This window comes from Oryctolagus cuniculus, chromosome 19 (genome assembly GCF_051225735.1).
Source record: "Oryctolagus cuniculus isolate XC-2025 breed Fujian yellow rabbit chromosome 19, ASM5122573v1, whole genome shotgun sequence".
Lineage (NCBI taxonomy): Eukaryota > Metazoa > Chordata > Mammalia > Lagomorpha > Leporidae > Oryctolagus > Oryctolagus cuniculus.
In genome coordinates this window covers 42,372,459-42,391,714 of record NC_142885.1, presented here as the reverse complement: position 1 = coordinate 42,391,714, position 19,256 = coordinate 42,372,459, and the positions used below count along the sequence as shown (strand labels likewise).

At 47.7% G+C, this 19,256-nt stretch overlaps 1 protein-coding gene and 1 pseudogene across 1 annotated transcript in view; one reads left to right on the top strand and one right to left on the bottom strand.

The window, feature by feature from the left end:
• Positions 1-2,712: 2,712 nt before the first annotated feature.
• BCL7C (BAF chromatin remodeling complex subunit BCL7C) overlaps positions 2,713-19,256 on the bottom strand; it is a 32,818-nt gene continuing 16,274 nt past the window's right edge. The window contains exon 6 of the mRNA XM_051835008.3: positions 2,713-5,538. Within this exon, the coding sequence (XP_051690968.1) occupies positions 5,344-5,538 (195 nt within the window). The 3' untranslated portion in view covers positions 2,713-5,343. The remainder of the gene's footprint in view (positions 5,539-19,256) is intronic.
• Positions 15,675-16,380, top strand: LOC138847117 (small ribosomal subunit protein uS11 pseudogene; annotated as a pseudogene).

Sequence of the window (19,256 nt, the reverse complement as noted above, 5' to 3'; positions counted from 1 at the left end):
TAATTATAAAATTGTAGAAAATAATAGAAATTCAAGAGTTCCTCTTAACAGTAAATTATAAATAAATGTTGTGAAGAATGTCAAGTGTTAATAATACACATGGAGGGAGTGCTGGAATTGAACACTTATCACTTTGTAACCATCACAGATAAAGGTTTATTGAGGCAGGGGTCATCAGTAGATGTGAAACACCATCTATTCAACTGCTGATTGGAGCAGGGTCGTCTTCACAGTCTCAAAGTCTCTCCTTAAAGATTGTTTATTAGACACAGAGGAAATCGTAACTCTGAAGGAGGCATCAGACCACAGTGATCAGAATTAAAACCACCACAGAGGGACAGGTAAGACACTGCTGGGCCTCTAGTTTGTACACCGAGAAGAACACACCATCACGTATGCCATCTTCCAGTCAGGAATGCACAGCTCACACACAACAGTGAACAAACTGTGGAAACCTCCACAATGAGACCAGTCTATTAAAATAAGTGGCAAGACCACACTCTTCAATAATGCCCGTGGCATAAAGCAGAAAGAAAGGCAAACTACTCCAGGTCAAAGGATATGCAGAAGAAATGACAATGTAATCCAACATGGAATCCCAAGACCAGATCTTGTACCAAAGGGGAAAATGTTATAGAAAGCACATTATTGAGACAATTGACAAGGTTAAGTGGTGCACTAGCTACCATATTGCATCAATGTCAAATTCAGTGGAGTGGATAACCGCACTATGGTGGGAGACAACACACTGTATCTAGGGGTACGGGAATATGACGTATGCAATGTATCCTCAAAAAGTTCTGAATAAAAATCACATGTATACGTGTTAAATACAGAGAGCAGGTCGAAAAGCAAATGGGGTTACAAGGTTAACAACAGGTGAGCCCGGGGGAAAGGATGTCCTTTGTACTACCTGTGACTTTCTGGTCACTTTGAAATGGTCTCTGACCATGGCCCACAAGGTCCCTGCCACCATCCCTGTCCAGCCCTTCCAGTCCCATCTCCCGACACACTTGGTTCCAGCCCCATGGGTTCACTTGAGTTTTCCCAACATCCCAAGCTCTTCTCCCATCTAAGGTCTCAAGGATACAGTAATTCTCTTTCTCAAAATGGTTGTCTTTGTCTCCCCCTTCCCCAATATCCCCAGGTCTAATTTAGAGCTATTATATTCCTTTCGGAACTTTTCCTTCATGCCAGTTATCACAGTTTAAAAAGAGTTTGCCTTTTGGGAAGTTGGCTTAATGTCACTCTTCCCTGCGGGTCTAGAAGGTTCCCTTGAAGCCAGGGATCCTATCTGTTTGACTGGGGGACTGCTCTACCCGTGACCATACTCTTAGGCTGGGCACTCAGTAGATAGCTGAATGATTAAATGATGAAAACATTCCATTCTCCAGGGTCACTCCCAAACTGCTGGCACCTCAGAGAAGATTCCCTGAAGCCCATCTGTAGCCCCCAAGAACTTTTGACTCATGAGACTTTGTCTTTCAAGGTTTCCTGGACTCCCCCACCACGACGCCAGCATCCAAAACTCAAGAGGCCATGGGACACAGGAAGGGGGCACCCAGGAGGTTAGGTGCGTTAAGGGAGTGCGCAATCAGTTGGGGAACCTGAAACCTCAGAGGCCAGGTCGGTAGGCAACTGGTTGACCAGGCTGGTGCTGAGAGGGGCAGCTTGGGTTCGAAGGAGAGATGAGCAGTTGCTGAGGCTGCTGGCTAAAGAAGACAGATCTCTCACTTGTGCAAAAGAAAGAAAACAGAGTCCCGGATGGGACCCACGGGGCCCTGACTTAAGGGCTAAGCAGAGAAAACAGCCCTGGAAGCAGTGTGCAGAGCAGCAGGAGTGGTCTTGGGAGAGCGAGGATTGTTCCCGAAGGCAAGAGAGGAGGACACTTAGGTGCTAAAACCTCACCTGTTGGGGTTTTCTTCTTCCTGGTTTAAGACCAGCAATCGGGCATCTGGTGGGCTGAGGCAGCTTGGTGTGGGTTAAGGGCTTGGATGCTTGTCTGAATCCCAATGCCATGACAGGTCAACTGTGTGACCTCGGCAATGGACTTCTCTTTCCTCCCAGACTCCCAGCCCTTACCTGCAAAACTAGGGTAGTGCTAGTGTTTATGGGGCTGCCGTCAGGATCACAGGAGAATGCCTCTGGAAAGACCTCTGAGCCAGGTTTGGCCTACACTCCACGGGATGAGCGACGACATCACAGGTGCATGCCCAGCAGGGGCAGATGCGCGCTGGCTCCCCCTAGTGGGGAGGTTTTCCAAGTTCAGATCCGACACCTGCAACAGTGGGCAGGTTCCATGTAACACCACCCTTCCTCCAAAGCCTCCATATGACAATGAGCTGTCTCCCCACCCCTGGGCAGGCCCCAAATCATCTCACACTAGAGTTTGTTCACTTGCCTGCCACTGACTCTCACCTAAGTGCATGCTACACCTATTTTCCAGCTAACTATGGTAACCCTGCTTCCTCCACATGACTACCTTCTATGGATACAGGTAAGTTATTCTCGGGCCCCTTCCTTGGAGATACCATAAAGTTATGCACCTAACTGCTGTAAAGGAAAGAGAAGAGTGTGTACACCAATTCACAGCTTAGAAAGTACTTCCCCCCACCTCCCTTTCCTTCTCCAAGTGCCCTGGGGAGGTAGACACCGCGGTTCCTAACTCTACAGGTTCACACTGATCAAACATTTACAATGCACCCTGCTCTATGCTGGGAATGTTTCCTGGGTGTTCTCATTTCAACTCACTAAAACCCTGTGAAATAGGTTGAATCAGTGACCTCATTTTACAGAGAGAAAAAATGGAGTGGTGAGAACTTGCCCCAAATCAAAGAGGTAGTAAGTCACGCAGCCAGGAATCAGACCTTCGACTGACGCCAAAGCCACATTCTCCCTTCACCCTTTGCCTCCCAGAGTGAGCATTTACACACATTCTTCCACCCACTACACTGATGCTGAGAGAGGGAAAGGGACTTGCCCAAGGTCTCACAACCAGGCTCTGGTAGATCCTTGGATCCTCTGGCTCTGAGGCCCCTGAAACTGGGAAGCGGCCATGTCTTCCCTTGACCATGACCATGCTCTGGGTAATACACCTGCAGTCGAGCTGCTTTGTCAGTCTTGCTCAATCCATGGTACTGCTTCTATGCAGGAAATACTCTCGGCGTTTAGTGGGAAATGTATGTGTTGCTGAATTCCAATGAGTCCAGAAACACAAAATGAGAGAAAGCGTCCTTCTCCTGCGAGAACTAATGCTTCATACTCAACACAGAAGCATTCCTGGTTTGAAGGAATCCACTGATGTCAAGTGAAAAGCAGAAGGAAATGCTAACCCAGAGGCTACAGTTAAGACAGGCATTCCCGGACCTTGGTACAGGTGTGGGAGAGATGTCCCAATCTGGTTAGGCTTTTTAGTAGTTGTTGAATAGATTAAAGTGAATTCATGGCCGTGGATGCCTGTTAACAGAAAGTAAGTATTAATGTGTTTACAGTCATGGTGTATTTTATATAAATTCTCTGAATGATGTCCCAAGAAAGAACATGTTTTGGAAACAAGTCCTCAAGTTGGCAATTTCAACTCAACTTGGTGTAGTGCTACTACTCTGATTGAAGATTTAAACTTAAAAAAAAATTAACTAATAATGTTTGCTGGAATGTCTCAGCTTTTAAAATCTGCTGTGGCCTACAGATCTTTGTAACTGTATTTCTGCCATTTGGTCTTTAGCCAAAAGGCTGACAAGTGATATGTGTATTTCTCGTTTCAAAAAACATTCAGAAAGTTATGAAAAATACAGAAAAAGATGATTTCAAGAATCCCAATTTTTCATTCCCAAATCCTGAAGATTACTATCCACTGGGAATTTGGAAACCTTAGTCCGGAGGAACTGGATGAACTTCCCAAGCAACCCAGCGGGATGACAAATGGCCAGAGACCATCTTCCTTGGCCTCAAGGAAGGTTCCACACAGGAACCGGTCCTGGAGCAAAACTTCCTTAACCATCATCAGCCTGGAGATTATCCCAGGGACCCACAGGCGGAGCCTAAAGCACTGGCTGTAATTATGAGAGTTCATCTCAATCATTGGTGCACATGCTAACTCTCATCCCAGGGAGTATCTACTCACTTTAATCCAAAAAGTGGTGCATATAATGGCGAAAAATGGATGTCCTGTCAAACCCACAGCCTGAACCTCACGGTGTCCCACGAGAAGTGGCACAGTAGGGCAAGCTGACCTGGGTCTTAATGCTGGTTCTGCAACATACCCGCTGTGCGATTTGGGGCAGGTCCCTTAATCTCTCCGGAACTTAAGTTTCTCCATCTGTAAAATGCTGATAACCAGACTATCTATGTCACAGAGATACGGTGAGGGTTAAGTAATTCCCGTAAATCACAATGCCTGACACACAGTAAGCCCTCAACAAACAGGACACGTTTCTATCTCTGAGCATGACTCGCCCACTAGTGAAGTCGGGAAGCGGGAGGTGGGTGAAAGCCCTTTGGAACCACCGAATGGCTCATTCGCCCCGGTGGAGATTTCCAGGTAGGCTGGGCTGGCTCAGGGCTGCGCCACAAGTCTCTCCCCTCCACATGGGTCCCGGGTGCGAAATGGGGATCTGGGCTCAAAGGCCTCTTGCCTGCGGGGGTTGTCAGGTTGCCTGGTGAGGTTGGCACCTGGTGTTAAGTTCCTGATGCACACGCTCTCGCCCTGGAGGTCACCCGGTCCACACGCCTATTAGCGAGGCCCACCTGCGAAGGGGCTACGGAGACACGCCGCACGGGGCCTCGCGCATGCGCGGGCCTAGACGCACGCGCGGACCTCGACGCATGCGCAGGCCTCGACACATGCCTGGGCGTCCGCAAAGGCCGTGTCGGTGTCGTGAGGTGATGCAGGCGGCTCGAGGTCAGCATTTTCTGCACCCTTGCGCTGTGGAAACCTTCCGCCAGTGCGGACCCTGTGGTGTTGCGCTGACAGGACTCGGCCCTCTCGCGCGGGTGGAGGACGCTGCGGCACGGCGCGCATCCTCAGCGCTTGCGGTGGGCAAGGCAGCCTGGTGTCCCTGCTCCCCTGCGCTGGAGGCGCGGGAAACCTCGCAGCGAGGCAGTCAGGGTGTGGTCCGAGTTCGTCTCCGAGGCCTTCCCACACTTTGCGGGCGCCGGCGGGCCTGCTGTCTGCGAGAGCCAGTGGCGAGCGGGGTGGGTGCTGTGACCGTAGTGGGTTCTAGGCAGCCGCAGAGCCGCTCGCCCGGGGCGTTCCCGCGGTGGGTGTGGAGCCGAAGGCCCGTTCCGCCCTGGGGCATGGCAGGTGGCCGGATCTTGGGGCCTCTGCTTGCCTGGGGAGCCCGCTCACCTCCCTTTCCCCTGGGGGATCGTCCTTGGCGCCCTGGGGGCCTTGCTTCCTCCCCCGGGAGCTCGGGTATCGGGCACCGAAGTGGGCCGAGCGTTTGTCCGCAGGCCCCGCCGGGGCAGGAGCCTCCTGAGGGGCTCAGGCTTCAGGCCCTTCTCATGGAGGGCTCTCCTTGTCATTCTCACTCCCGAATCCTGCAGGGAGAAAGAAAACCGGGGTAGTGTTTCCTCTCCTCATGCCGCCCAAGGCTTGGAAGACCTTGCCTTGGGAGTCCTCAGTGGGGCAGCGCGGTGGCAGGGCTTTGGCAAGTGACTGAGTTTTTGTATTTCTGACAAGGCTGAGACAGCACCGCGTGGGGTTACCTGTAGGGGCTCTGTGAATGATAACAGAGCTAGTCTTCAATCCCAGTTCCCACCACATTTCATTGCAGTGTAATTTTTGGGTAATCTACATAATTCTCTTGTAATCTCAGTTTATTCGTTTATAAAAGGAAGATACCGGGAAGGATCGTCAGCGTGGTCGCTGAGTCTGCAGACCAGCAGGGTGCAGCAGTAGTATGTTCCATTGGAAAGATCAGTGTCAACTTTTATCTTTAAAAAGTTTCCAGCTCTCACCAAGTGAGGTCCAGTACTTTTACTCCTCTACTAGCACTCATGCATATCCCCAGTACCCAGATATTGGTACCTAAATATACTTACCATTAAAAAAGTTAGGAGTCCTTGGAGGGTAGCTGATTTCATTTTTTTTTTTTTTTTTTTTATTTGAGAGGCTGAGAGGGGCAGACATTTCAGAATTGCTGGTTCACTCCCCCAAATGCCTGCAATGACCCTGGCCTGGAGCCAAGATACAATCCAGATCTCCCACATGGGTGGTAGGAAACCAATTCCTTGAGCCATCACCACTTCCTTCCAGGGTCTGAATTAGCAGGAAGCTGAACTAGGAGCCAGGAGTGGAACCCAGGCACCCTGATAGAGGACATGAGCATCTTTTTCTTTTCTTTTAAAGATTTATTTATTTGAAATACAACATTACTGAGAGACAGGGAGAAACAAATCTTCCATCTGCTGGTTCACTCCCCAGATGGCTGCAGCGGCTGGGGCTGGGCCAGGCTGAAGCCAGGAACTCCATCTGAGTCTCCCATGCCGGTGGCAGGGGCCCAAGGACTTGGGCCATCTTCCACTGTCTTCCCAGGTGCATTAGTAGGGAGCTGGATTGGAAGTGGAGCATCTGGGACTCAAATAAATGCACTCATATGGGATGCCAGCACTGTAGACAGCAGCTTAACCCGCTGTGACACAGGCCCCTGTGATGTGCACATGTTAACCAGCATCTTCACTGTTAGGCTACACGCCTACTTCTGATTTAATTTCTTGAGACAAGAAGATTCAGAGATGGGTCTGCCTCATCCTCTTGATACCAGAAAGGAAGGATATTTTCAGGGGTAGTGCTACAAAGATGAAAAATGGACTACCACTGTCTGAGCGGGCACAGGCTGAGCCCCTTACCATATATAACAGTCATGCTCAGGCAATGAGAATGCTGTGAGTCCATAAGCCACTAAGAAGTCGAAAGTTACTTTCTACAGAAAGGCAGAAAGAAAAGGGATGACAATAAGGCATATATAATTTTAATAATTGTTAAGAATAAAAATGGCAAAGCAGTTGAATAGACATTTAACCAAAGAAGATACATAAGAAGATGCTCAAAATCACCAGTTATTAGGAAAATTCAAATCAAGAGCATGATGATACCGCCTCATGCCAAGCTGGATGGCTACTACCAAGAAACCAGAAAATAATGAGTGTGGGTGAAGATGTGAAGAAACTTAAGCCCTTTATTGGTGGCAATGTAAAGTGGTGTAACTGCAGTGGAAAACAGTATGGCAGGTTCATCAAAAAGATGTAGCAATTCCACCTGCTATGTATATACACAAAAGAATGGAAAGTAAGATTTTAAAGGTTTATTTAAACACCCATCTTTTTTTTTTTTTTTTTTTTTTTTTGTTTTTGTTTTGACAGAGTGGACAGTGAGAGAGAGAGAGACAGAGACAGAGAGAAAGGTCTTCCTTTTGCCGTTGGTTCACCCTCCAATGGCCGCCACAGCTGGCCGGCGCACCGCGCCGATCTGAAGCCAGGAGCCAGGTGCTTCTCCTGGTCTCCCATGGGGTGCAGGGCTCAAGTACTTGGGCCATCTTCCACTGCCCTCCCGGGCCACAGCAGAGAGCTGGCCTGGAAGAGGGGCAACCGGGACAGAATCCGGCACCCCGACCGGGACTAGAACCCGGTGTGCTGGCGCCGCAAGGCGGAGGATTAGCCTAAGGAGCCGCGGCACTGGCCCAACACCCATCTTCATAATAGCATTATTCACAGTTGTCCAGGAATGGAAGAAACCCAGGCATCCATTGGCAGATGAGTGTAGTATTTACATTGAAGGCAACATTCAGCTGTGAAACGGAAGGAAATTCTGACCCATGCTTCAACATGGATCAACCTCGGGGATCTGTTATGTGAAATTAGCCCATCACAAAAGAACAAATACTATATTATTCCGCTTATGTGAGGTACATAGAGCACTTTGATTCATGGAGACAGAAATTGGAATGGTGGCCAGAGGTTGCCAAGACTGGCCGGGGAGGGGAATATGAAGAGTTTTTGTTGAATGTGTATAGTTTAAGTTTTACAAGATGAGTGAAAATTCTGGAGATAGATGGTGCATGGAAGTACATAATGCTGCTGAACTGTACAATTAAAATAGTTAAAATGGTAAATTTTATGTGTATTTTTCCACAAATACAAAAAAAAAAAAAGGCAAAACAGGTGTCTGGTGTAGCAGTTAAGACAACCACATTCTATATTTGAGTATGTGAGTTGGAGTCCCAGCTCCAGTCTAGATTCTAGCACCCTGCTAATGTTTACCCTTGTGACAGCAAGTGACGGCTCAAGTACTTGGGTGCCTGCCAGTCACATTCAGACACCTAATCTGCCTTCACCTGGGTGTAGCCAGCATTTGGGGAATGAACCAGTGCATGTGAGCTTTATCTGTCTGGCTCTTAAATGAAAATAAGATAATACAATATACACTGGATATTCCTTAGTAATGAATATCTAGTGTATTCAGATTTTGAGTTGTCACATAAATGTCATAAATTTGTTTACTTGAATCAGAATTCAGTAAGATCCATTTGTTTGATTTTTCTTAAAAGATTTATTTATTGAAAGGCAGAGTTACAGAGAGGGAGAGATAAAAAAAATCTTCCATCCATTGGTTTAACTTCCCAGATGTCCACAACAGCTAGGTATGGGCTAAGCTGAAGCCAGGAGCCAGGAACTCCATCCTGATCTCCCACATGGGTGTCAGGGGTCTGGATACTTGGGCCATCTTCTGCTGCCTCCCCATGCACATTAGCAAGAAGCTTGATCGGAATTGGAGTAGTCAGGACTCGGAACAGGCACTAACAGTATTAGAAGCTACAGCTTGGGGGTGGTGTTGTGGCACAGAGGGCTAAGCTGTCGCATACAACACCAGCATCTCATATGGGTGCTGGTTTGTGTCCAGCCTGCTCCACTTCCAATCGAGATTCCTGCTAATGTGCCTGGGAAAACAGTGAAAGATGGCTCAGATACTTGGATCCCTGCCACTCAGGGGAAACCTGGAAGAAGCTCTTGGCTCCTAGCTTTGGCCTGGCCTAGCCCTGGGTGTTGGCCATCTGGGAGTGAACCAACAGACGGAAGATCAATTTCTCTCTCTCTCTCTCTGGCTGTCTCTCTCCCTGTCTCTCTCTTTCAAATAAATAAACCTTTAAAAAAAAAAAAAAAGCTGCAGCTTAACCTGCTACACCACAGTGCCAGCCTCCTTAACTGATTTTTATATGGATGTTAATTTTTGAGCCCTGGTACCTTTCCCAGAGATAATACCTTCAAGTTCTGTCAATACCTGAGCCATTGTCCATTCATATATGTTAGACTGACTTGGTTTGTTGGCATGAATAAAAGCTGTTCCATTATTAACTTACAACTGCTGCCTCCAGCATTAGCAGGAAACTGGAATCCAGAGCCTGAGCCAGATGCTCTGATGTGGGACATGGGCATGCTAACCAGCAGCTGAACCATTAGGCCAAGGGCCTGCCCAAAAGTCTTTGTCTTTTGTGGAGTCATAACATTTCATCTGTGGTGTCTGGGATTTGCTTTAAAAATAATACGTGGAGAATCAGAGGCCATGAGTTGATCATTGAGGAAGCTGAATGATAGGTTAATGAGAATTCCAGATACCATGATTTTACTTATGTATGTGTCTAGAATTCTTCATAATAAAAAGGTGAGTTTTTTTTTTTTTTAAGCATACAGAGAAAAACAAAGTTAAAAGCACCTTGGCCAGTGCTGTGGCACTGCCTGCATCCCATATGGGTGCCAGTTTGAGTCCCGGCTGCTCTACTTCTGATCCAGCACCCTGCTAATGTGCCTGGGAAAGCGGCGGAAGATGGGCCAGATCTGTGGGCCCTGCGCCCATGTGGGCGACCTGAAAGAAGCTCCTGACTCCTGGCTTCAGATCCACTCAACTCCAGCCATTGCAACCATTTGGCAACATTTGGGGAGTGAACCAGTGGATGGAAGACCTTTCTCTATCTCTATCTCTGCCTCTACCTCTCTGTAACTCTGCCTTTCAAGTAAATAAATAAATCTTAAAAAAAAAAAAAAAAAAAAAAAGGCCGGCGCCGTGGCTCAATAGGCTAATCCTCCACCTTGCGGCGCCGGCACACCGGGTTCTAGTCCCGGTCGGGGCGCCGGATTCTGTCCCGGTTGCCCCTCTTCCAGGCCAGCTCTCTGCTATGGCCAGGGAGTGCAGTGGAGGATGGCCCAGGTGCTTGGGCCCTGCACCCCATGGGAGACCAGGAACAGCACCTGGCTCCTGGCTCCTGCCATCGGATCAGCGCGGTGCGCCGGCTGCAGCGGCAGCCATTGGAGGGTGAACCAACGGCAAAGGAAGACCTTTCTCTCTCTGTCTCTCTCTCTCACTGTCCACTCTGCCTGTCAAAAAAAAAAAAAAAAAAAAAGCACCACATGGTAACAAGATAAACTTTATCACAAAGAGATGCTAGGGGGGCTGGTGCTGAGGCATAGTGGGTAAAGCTGCCACTGGCATCCCATATGGGCACCAGTTCGAGTTCTGGGTGCTCCACTTCCAATCTAGCTCCCTGCTATGGCCTGGGAAAGCAGTGGAAGATGGCCCTAGTCCTTGGGCCCCTGCACCGTAGTGGGAGCCCTGGAAGAAGCTCCTGGATCCTGGCTTCAGATTAGCCCAGCTCCAGCCGTTGTGGCCATCTGGGGAGTGAACCAGCAGATGGAAGACCCACCCCCACCCCCGCCTCTCCTTCTCTCTATATATAACTCTGACTTTCAAATAAATAAATAAATCTTAAAAAAAAAAAAGTGCTAGTGTTACTGATTGGTGCTCAGGTTGGAATCCTTAGAACTGCACTCCGTGATGCCAATTCTCTGCCTAGAACCCTCAACCTCAGCTATTTCTGAGATGATTCTTTTTTCTTTTGGGTCTAGTAAGATTACAGAAACTCAGGGCTGGTGTTGTGTAATGAGTAAAGCCACGGGTTCATGTCCCAGCTGCTCCACTTCTGATCCAGCTCCCTGCTAATGCACCTGGGAAGCAGTAAAAGATGGCCCAAGTGCTTGGGCTTCTACCACCTATACGGGAGACCCAGAAGAAGCCTTTGGCCCTTTGGGGTGTGAACCAGCAGATGGAAGATCTGTCTGTCCCCCCCCCCCAACTTTGCCTTTCAAATAATTTTTTTTAATTACAGAAACTCTAGGAAGATATAAAAACAGTCATTGGAGTTACTGAAACCCTAGAAAGGTGAAAAATTGCAGCTGCAAGAAGGTGTTGGTAAAAGAGTAATAAAAAATTAAAATTCATAGTTTTTAGAACTTTCATAGCCAGTTTGGATGGCAAAGTTTTAATAAATTCTAAATCTTTGTGTGTTTAAAACAAATGAAGTAGTTAAAAAACAACCATAAGGGATTTGTATTTGCAGTTTAAATTATTTAATATACTTTAATTGGTCCAATTTTAATTAAAGCTTAATTCCTCTAATAAAAATCACTTTTAACTTTTTATTTCTAAAATAGTTTAACAAATTGAGCAATTAAACAGTACATATGACAGTGGATATTAATTTCCAGTCCAGGAGCCTCTTATTTATGAAATAATCTATATGTGGGTTCTTGTACAGACTTTATAAATTTTTAAATGTGTTTTCATTTTATGTGAGAGGCAGAGAGAGATCTTCCATCTGCCAGATCATTCCCCGGGTGCTGCAACAACCAGGGCTGGGCTAGGGTGAAGCGAGTAGGATGGAACATGATCTGGATCTCCCATGTGGGTGGCGGGGGCCTAAGTGCTTAGCCTGTCTGCTGCCTCCCAGGTGCATATTAGTAGGAAGCTGGATAGGAAGCAGAACCAGGACTCAAACCAGGCACTACAATATGGGGTGCAGGTGCAGGTACCTCAAGCAGTAACTTAACTGCTGTGCCAAACACCCTCCCCTTATTAATACTTTAAGTAAGAAGATGGATGGGGCCAGTGCTGTGGCATAGTGTGTTAAGCCTCCACCTGCAGCGCTGGCATCCCATATGGGTGCCGGTTCAAGTCCCAGCTGCTACTCTTCTGATCCAGCTCTCTGCTATGGCCTGGGAAAGCAGTAGAAGATGGCCCAAGTCCTTGGGCCCCTGCACCCACATGGGAGACCTGGAAGAAGCTCCTGGTTCTGGCTTGGGATTGGCACAACTCCAGCTGTTGTGGCTATTTGGGGAGTGAACCAGAGGAAGGAAGACCTTTTTCTATCTCTGCCTCTCTCTGTAACTCTCTCTGTCAAATAAATAAAGATCTTAAAAAGAAGAAGAAGAAGAAGGGAATAAAGCATTTGGCACAGGGCCAGCAACATATCCAGTTTACTAGAGTTCATTTAGTAGAGCAGGGCTTGGTTAGCAGGATATCAGAGAGGCAGAGGGGAGAGAAGAGCACTCACGGGCTTGTTGTCTGCCTGGCTGACCAGGTAGCACCCAGCCCTTCAGCACACAACTGAACACCAAAAAGGTGCCAGTCTTTAGAGACAGAATGGTGGACAAGACAGGGCTCTACATTTTTCTTCCTTCCATTTTTTTTCCCCTGCTGTCCCACTGGCTGTCTAGTTTTAGCCACAGACAGCTCCCTACCACACTTCCCTTCAAGCCATGCCCATGACTAGAACTGGGACGTTCTAGGCTTGCCCCTTTCCTGTACCAGGTTGAGCCACTGGCTCCACCAAAAACAGTCCTGGTTTCTACTTGAGAGGCATAGAGCAAAGGTCTCCCCCATTCAGGGCACAGGCACTCAATGAATTTCCAAAAAGGGATTAGGTGTGTGGCTTCTGGGTTAGGTGGCAGAAGTTCGAATTCTAACTCAGCTTATTACCTATCCATGGGCTTAGGCAAGTAATATAGCCTGGATCTCGGTTTTCTTATCATAGAGGAGAGAGAATCCCTACCCAAAAAGAGTTCCAGTGAAGATTAAGTTGAGATTATGTGTATATGAGAGTGTGTATATAGGATACAGATATAGATATATCTGATTTATATCTATACATGTACATAGATTGAGGCAATGAGTAACATTAGTAGCTACTGTTATTACCTTAATATTGCTGCTACTCATGGTTTGATCCTTGGAGGGTCTTGGGTATTTGTGTGTGTATACACACGTGCACACACACACACACACCCACATAGAGTGGGTCCAACCAGTGGGGGGGGGGGATGGTTTTTTTCTGGGTATAAATTTATCATTTTATTCAGGCCAATTGGCCATTTCAGTACACATTTCCCCCAAATATCAACAGATAAAAATAAATCAGCGAAGAAGTCAGAAGGAAAGATTTCTTGGGAAAAAATGTCTCCATAGACAATAGCCAGCATGGTCAAGTGGCTGGAATGCAGAGGGTATATCTGAGAGCCCAGGGTCCGCTGGGGTCAGGGCCACTGGTCAGAGTTGGGCAAATTGTGCACTGGACAGCTAAAGGTGCTGTTAGCTTCTGAGTAAACATGCATTCGCATAGTTATTCCAGCACATTCCCAAAAGATAACAGTAAATGCAGGGAAAGAGCACCTTTTGTACAATTTACACAAAATTGCCAAAAATTTTTGAACCAGAAGAACTAACTGCTTTCTACAGAGGAGAGTGTGTGTGCCATACTTATTTTTTTTAATATTTATTTTATATATTTGAAAGGCAGTTAAAGAGGGAGAGAAGAGATAGAGACAGAGATCTTCCAACTGCTGGTTCACTCTCCAAATGGTTACAATGGCCAGGACTAGACCAGGCTGAAACCAGGAGCCAGAAGCTTCATTCAAGTCTCCCAAGAGGGTGCAGGGGCCCAAGGCCCATCTCTGCTGCTTTCCCAGATGCATTAGCAGGATACTAGATTGGAAATGGAGCAGCCAGGACTTGAATCGGTGCCCATATGGCTGCTTAACCTGGTACACTACAAGATTGGCGCCATACTTTATTTTTTTTAAGATTTATTTTATTTATTTCAAAGAGAGAGAGAGAGAGAGAGAGGTCCTCCATCTGCTAGTTCACCCCCAGACAACCACAATGGCAAGAGCTGAGCCGATCCAAAGCCAGGAGCCAAGAGCCTCTTCTGGGCCCCCACATGAGTGCAGGGACCCAAGGACCTGGGCCATCCTCCACCACCCTCCCAGGCCATACAGAGAACTGGATTGGAAGCGGAGCAGCCTGGACCCAAACCGATGCCCACATGGGATGCCAACACCATGGGCCAGGCCCCAACCCGCTGCGCCACAGCACCAGCCCCCATACTTTATTCTGTGTGTGCTAAGCTAGGATCTAAGAAACCTGTGGTGCACAGGGACTGCCTTCTCTTGAGATCTGGAGCAAAGATACGGATTCTTTGGTGTGGTGGACAATTCTGATTCCCCGAAGAGTCCTGGTCATTCAATCAAACAGTAACGTAGGAACTGCTGTGAACGGATATTGCAGATGGAATTAAAGTTCCAAGTCAGTTGGTATGAAAATACAGAGCTTATCACCAAATAGCCATTTAAAAGCAGAGCTTTCTCAGCTGGTAGCAGAAGAAGGAAGTCAGGAAATCAAAGCAGGCGCCTTCAAGCCTTTACAGTGTGAAGGTGGACTGAGCCATGTGACGAGGAATGTGGGTGGCCTGCAGGGAGCGGCCAGCAAGAAAGCAGCACATGGAACTGGAAGGAGTAAAGCAGAATCTAAGTTCTTGGTCAACAGCTCTCAAAGGGAAAAATAGAGGAAGGCACATCCACTTTTTCTCTTTCCTAAGTAACTCCATTCTGCAACTCCCATACGTTGACTAAAAACTTAGATTCTGCTTTACTCCTTCCAGTTCCAAGTCTTTTTTTAAAAAACAATTATTTTTTATGAAAGAGTTACAGAGAAAGGTAGAACCAGAGAGAGAGAGAGAGAGAGAGAGAGAGAGAGGTCTTCCATTCCACTGATTCACTCTCCAAATGGCCACAACAGCCAGAGCCGCGCTCATCCAAAGCCAGGAGCCAGGAGCCAGGAGCTTCTTCCAAGTCTCCCATGCAGGTGCAGGGGCCCAAGGAGTTTCTGGATTCAGTAACATGGTCCAGAACTCAGGGAGAAGAGGGATGTAATTGATGGCTTCCCCACCTGCCCTCCTAAAAATCCTGTCTCACACGCAGCCCTAGAGAGGTCTCCCTCATCCGCTCATCTTTGAGGACCTGAAAGGGAGCTGCAGAGGCAACCGACTTGAGACTGCTGCTTACATTTGAAAAGTCCTGTAGGTAAGGCTTCATCTAAGGTGCCCTAGGAGAAGGATGATGTTCTTCAAATCTGCTCAGTATTGGGTGGTGTGGACTGAACTGTACACCTCCACCTTCAGATTCAGTGTTGAGGTCCTAACTCCCAGCACCTCAGGATGTGCCTTTATTTGGATATAGGTCTTTCAAGAGAGAATTAAATGAGGTCACCAGGGTGGGCCCTAGTCCAATTTGATGGATGTCCTTATAAGAAGAAGAAATTTGGACACAGCTAAGTGGAAGACCCTGTCAAGACACAAGGAAAGACATGGAGCGAGGCCACAGAAGAAAGCAACCCTGCCATCCTTAGATCTGGAACTGCTGGCCTCTAGAACTGTGACAAAATAAATTTCTGTCCAAGCCACCCACACTGTAGTACTTCATTGTAGCATCTCCCAGAAAACCAATATGCCAGCCCACCCAAGAGGAAGTTGTTTTACCTCTTGCCTCTGAGAAAACCTAATATCCCGTTCTGACTGCTAAGGGTAAATAAAGTCATGAACAGTTAAAGAAGTCAACGCCCATGTGAGAAACTCAGAAATCAGAGAAGACTCAAGACAGGCCCCGCCCTCTTCCTGTCTTTCCAGTGGTGAAGTCGAACCAAGATGTGCAGAAATGGCACCTCGCAAGGGGAAGGAAAAGAAAGAACAGGTCATCAGCGTTGGACCTCGGGTGGCTGAAGGTGAGAATGTCTTTGGTGACTGCCACATCTTTGCACCCTTCAGTGACACCTTTGTCCACGTCGCTGATCCTTCTGGCGAGGAAACCATCTGCTGAGTGACTGGTGGGACGAAGTGAAGGCTGACTGAGAGAAATCCTCTCAGATGCTGCCATGTTGGCCGCCCAGGATGTGGCCCAGAGGTGCAAGGAGCTGGGCGTCACTGCCCTACATGTCCAACTCTGGGCCACAGGAGGAAATCGGACCAGGACCCCTAGGCCTGGGGCCCAAGTCAGCTCTCAGAGACCTTGTTCGCTTGGGTATGAAAATCAGGCAAATTGAGGATGTCACCCCATCCCCTCTGAGAGCACCCGCAGGAAGGGGGCTCACCGTGGTCGCTGCCTGTGAACGGGACTCCTCGGATTATGTTTTCTGTTAATAAATTGCCATTATGTGAAAAGAAAAAAAGACGACCAAGATGGTTTCTGCATGACATGGCTGCAACTGAAGCCATTGAGGAGGGCTGTTTTTACTAAGGTCTAAGAGCTCAAACTTCTTGTCATCAATCTTCCAATCCTTTTCTTTCCAGTTCCCTAACAAGCTAGCTGAACCATTAGCAACTGCCAGTGAATTAGTGTAGATCTGTACCTCTGGCCATATCTCAGGCCAAATACGGTATACAGTGAATAACCAAATGTACTGCCCAAAATTGTCTACTGTGAGGATTTTTTCTCCCACTGTCCTTCCGGTTCACCCAAGTGGGTTGTGGTGCTGCAGCCGTCCACTGTCGGGGCATAGCAGCCGATCACAAAGGCTCATCTGCAAGCAGGCTTGAGTGCTTTCTACCACAATCAGCTAGACAAAAATGACACCCCAGGAGGTCACAGGCACTAATGAGCCAGAGAGAGAGTGCAATAGGAGTGATGTCACAGGAGACGGAGCCACCCGCTCTGTGAATGGGTCATACCTTCTCGACATTTCCAAGCCTGGGCTCCTGCTCTGTATACTATTTCCATTTGATAATAGACTGCTGCTGTGCACATTCAACCGCATGGTTGGGTTAGTCAGACAATACTTCATTCATAAGGAGAAGCTCAGGTTGCATGGTTTCCTTGATGTCTTCTGGTTAGGTGTTCAGTCCCTAGCAAGGTCCTATAGCAAACCACAGCTGTTCTCCCAAAAACAGAATCACTGAAACAAGGGCCTAGGATTTTTTTAAAAACAAAACTCTGTGACTCTGTACTTTGTCCTGTTGGTGCTTACCAAAGGCTCCAGATAGCATCCTGTTTGCCATGGACACTTTGGGTATCGCTGGATTGCCACGTCCTAAGTGCCAATGGGAAGAGCAGCATGGACTGCAGCCTGAGCTTGCTACAGAGCCATCTCATGTTCTGGTCCTTACTCAAAACTGGCAGCCTACAGGTGACTCTAAATCCAAATCAGCCAGCAGGCATTATGCCTCCCTCAGAGAAAGTAGGTTATGTAAGGTTCAGCTTGTCTTTCACCTTGGAAGAGAAAGCTTCACATACCCCAGGAGTCACTGAGTCCTCGGGGATCACACTGATGATGGGCCCGGTTCTCTTTTGTGGGGTTTATCTACCAATTTTTTCTGGTCTGCATCTGTCTTACCAGGAAACTGAAGTACTTATTACTTCCTGCTCACCAGATCCAGTACTGTCATTACAGCAGAGCAGTGTGGCGTTTTGAGGAATGTCAAGATGCTCAAGATCTTTGTGAACCACGTTATGACGGAGCAGAACTGACATGGCCTTCAGGCAACCTGCAGATACAGTGTATGAGTAGGATGCCTTTCCCAGCTAAAAGCAAACAACTGCTTTTGGACGTTGCATTTGGTCTGGAGGAAAAGCCATCTTGGTAGCTGCATACCACATACCAGGACCACATTGATCTGCTGCAAGAAAGATACTGTATCTGGGACAACAGCTGCAATTGGAGGCGCCACCTGAGAGTTCACAGTCATTCTCTAAAGTCCAACTGACTCAGCACAGGCTAGACTGATGGGTTAAATGGGTGTGTGATAGGTGCCACTACCCCTGGTTCTTTCAGTTCTTTGATAGCAGCATTAACCACTGAGCTTCTCAGAGGGATGAGGTATTTCTAGTGATTTACGTCTTTGTAGGGAGGGGAAATTCCTTCACTATCATATTGGCCCTCAGCCTATGGGTGGAGATCCTGTGAGGAGATTCCGCCACCGTGTCAGTAGTCAAGTTTCTGCCTGTCACTCCCGAATTCACCCTCCAGTACCTGCTCTGACACAGAGGGCTGGGCTATTTTACCCATTTCTCCAAGCACAGAGCATGATAATAAGGCTTTGTCAGTAGAGGGCGCTAGTGGGCCGTTGCAAGAGCAAAGTGATACTCTTCTGGTCCAGAGATTTCATTTTTCTTGCTCTTGTTGCAGTAGTTTCGCAGGGGCGTGTGTGTGGGAACATCCCAGTAATTCTGTGCCCTAGATGCATGTCCAGAATGAAGAGTCCCTGGGAACCTTGCCATTCCCCGTCTCCCAGAGGGGACACCACAAACCCCAGACCATATAATGCCTTTTTAATGAGTGGACTTCTGACACTCTTCCCACACCCACCACCGGTCTTGACATTCATGTGGCTTTCCCAGCACTGAATTCCAGCACAGGAGGCCTGCTCTTAGACTTGATTTCTGTAGCAGTCAGGCCTTCTCCAGTACATAGAAAGCATGGTTTTCCACAGCACTTGACTCGTATACTGCTCTAGCTTTCTCCAGCTCTGGGCTCTTGCATTGACTCCAGTAATGATGTGACTTTCTCCCATGCATGGTCCATCTCACTCAAAGATAGGTGGGCATTCTCCAGGCAGGGGGCGGGGGGGGGATGGCAGTGTTTGATTTCCTGGAGGACTGGCAAAGCTGTCTGCATCTGAAACACTCCCGCAGAGTCCAGTTCCTACAGTCCTTGGTTCCAGCAGTGCTCCGGGATCAGCAGCTTCCCTGACACCCAGAGGACAGATTTCTAGGAGTTCCCACTGGTGGGATCCATCTGTGACTTCTCTGCTGTGCCCTTTTAAATGAAGCCTGGATCTCAGCCTTGGTGGGAGATAACTCTTCCTTGGCTGTTCTATCTTAAGCTCAGAGACTACTTCTATGTTCTTCAGAATGTTTTTTTTTTGTTTTTGTTTTTTTTTTTTTTAGCTCTCGTTCACCAGTTCCCTATTATTCCAATCCTCTATTGATAATTCTTTATTAAAGTGTTCCCATTATGGCTCCTATTTTCTGACTGGGCCATAACTGGTAGAATAATCAGTAGTAGAGGGGTCCCAGGAACTAGACCTGCAAAGGGGGGATTTGGGGATCGATTAGTCCCACTTTTGTGCTTGAGCACAATGTTGATACCCTTGCCAACAGGAAAT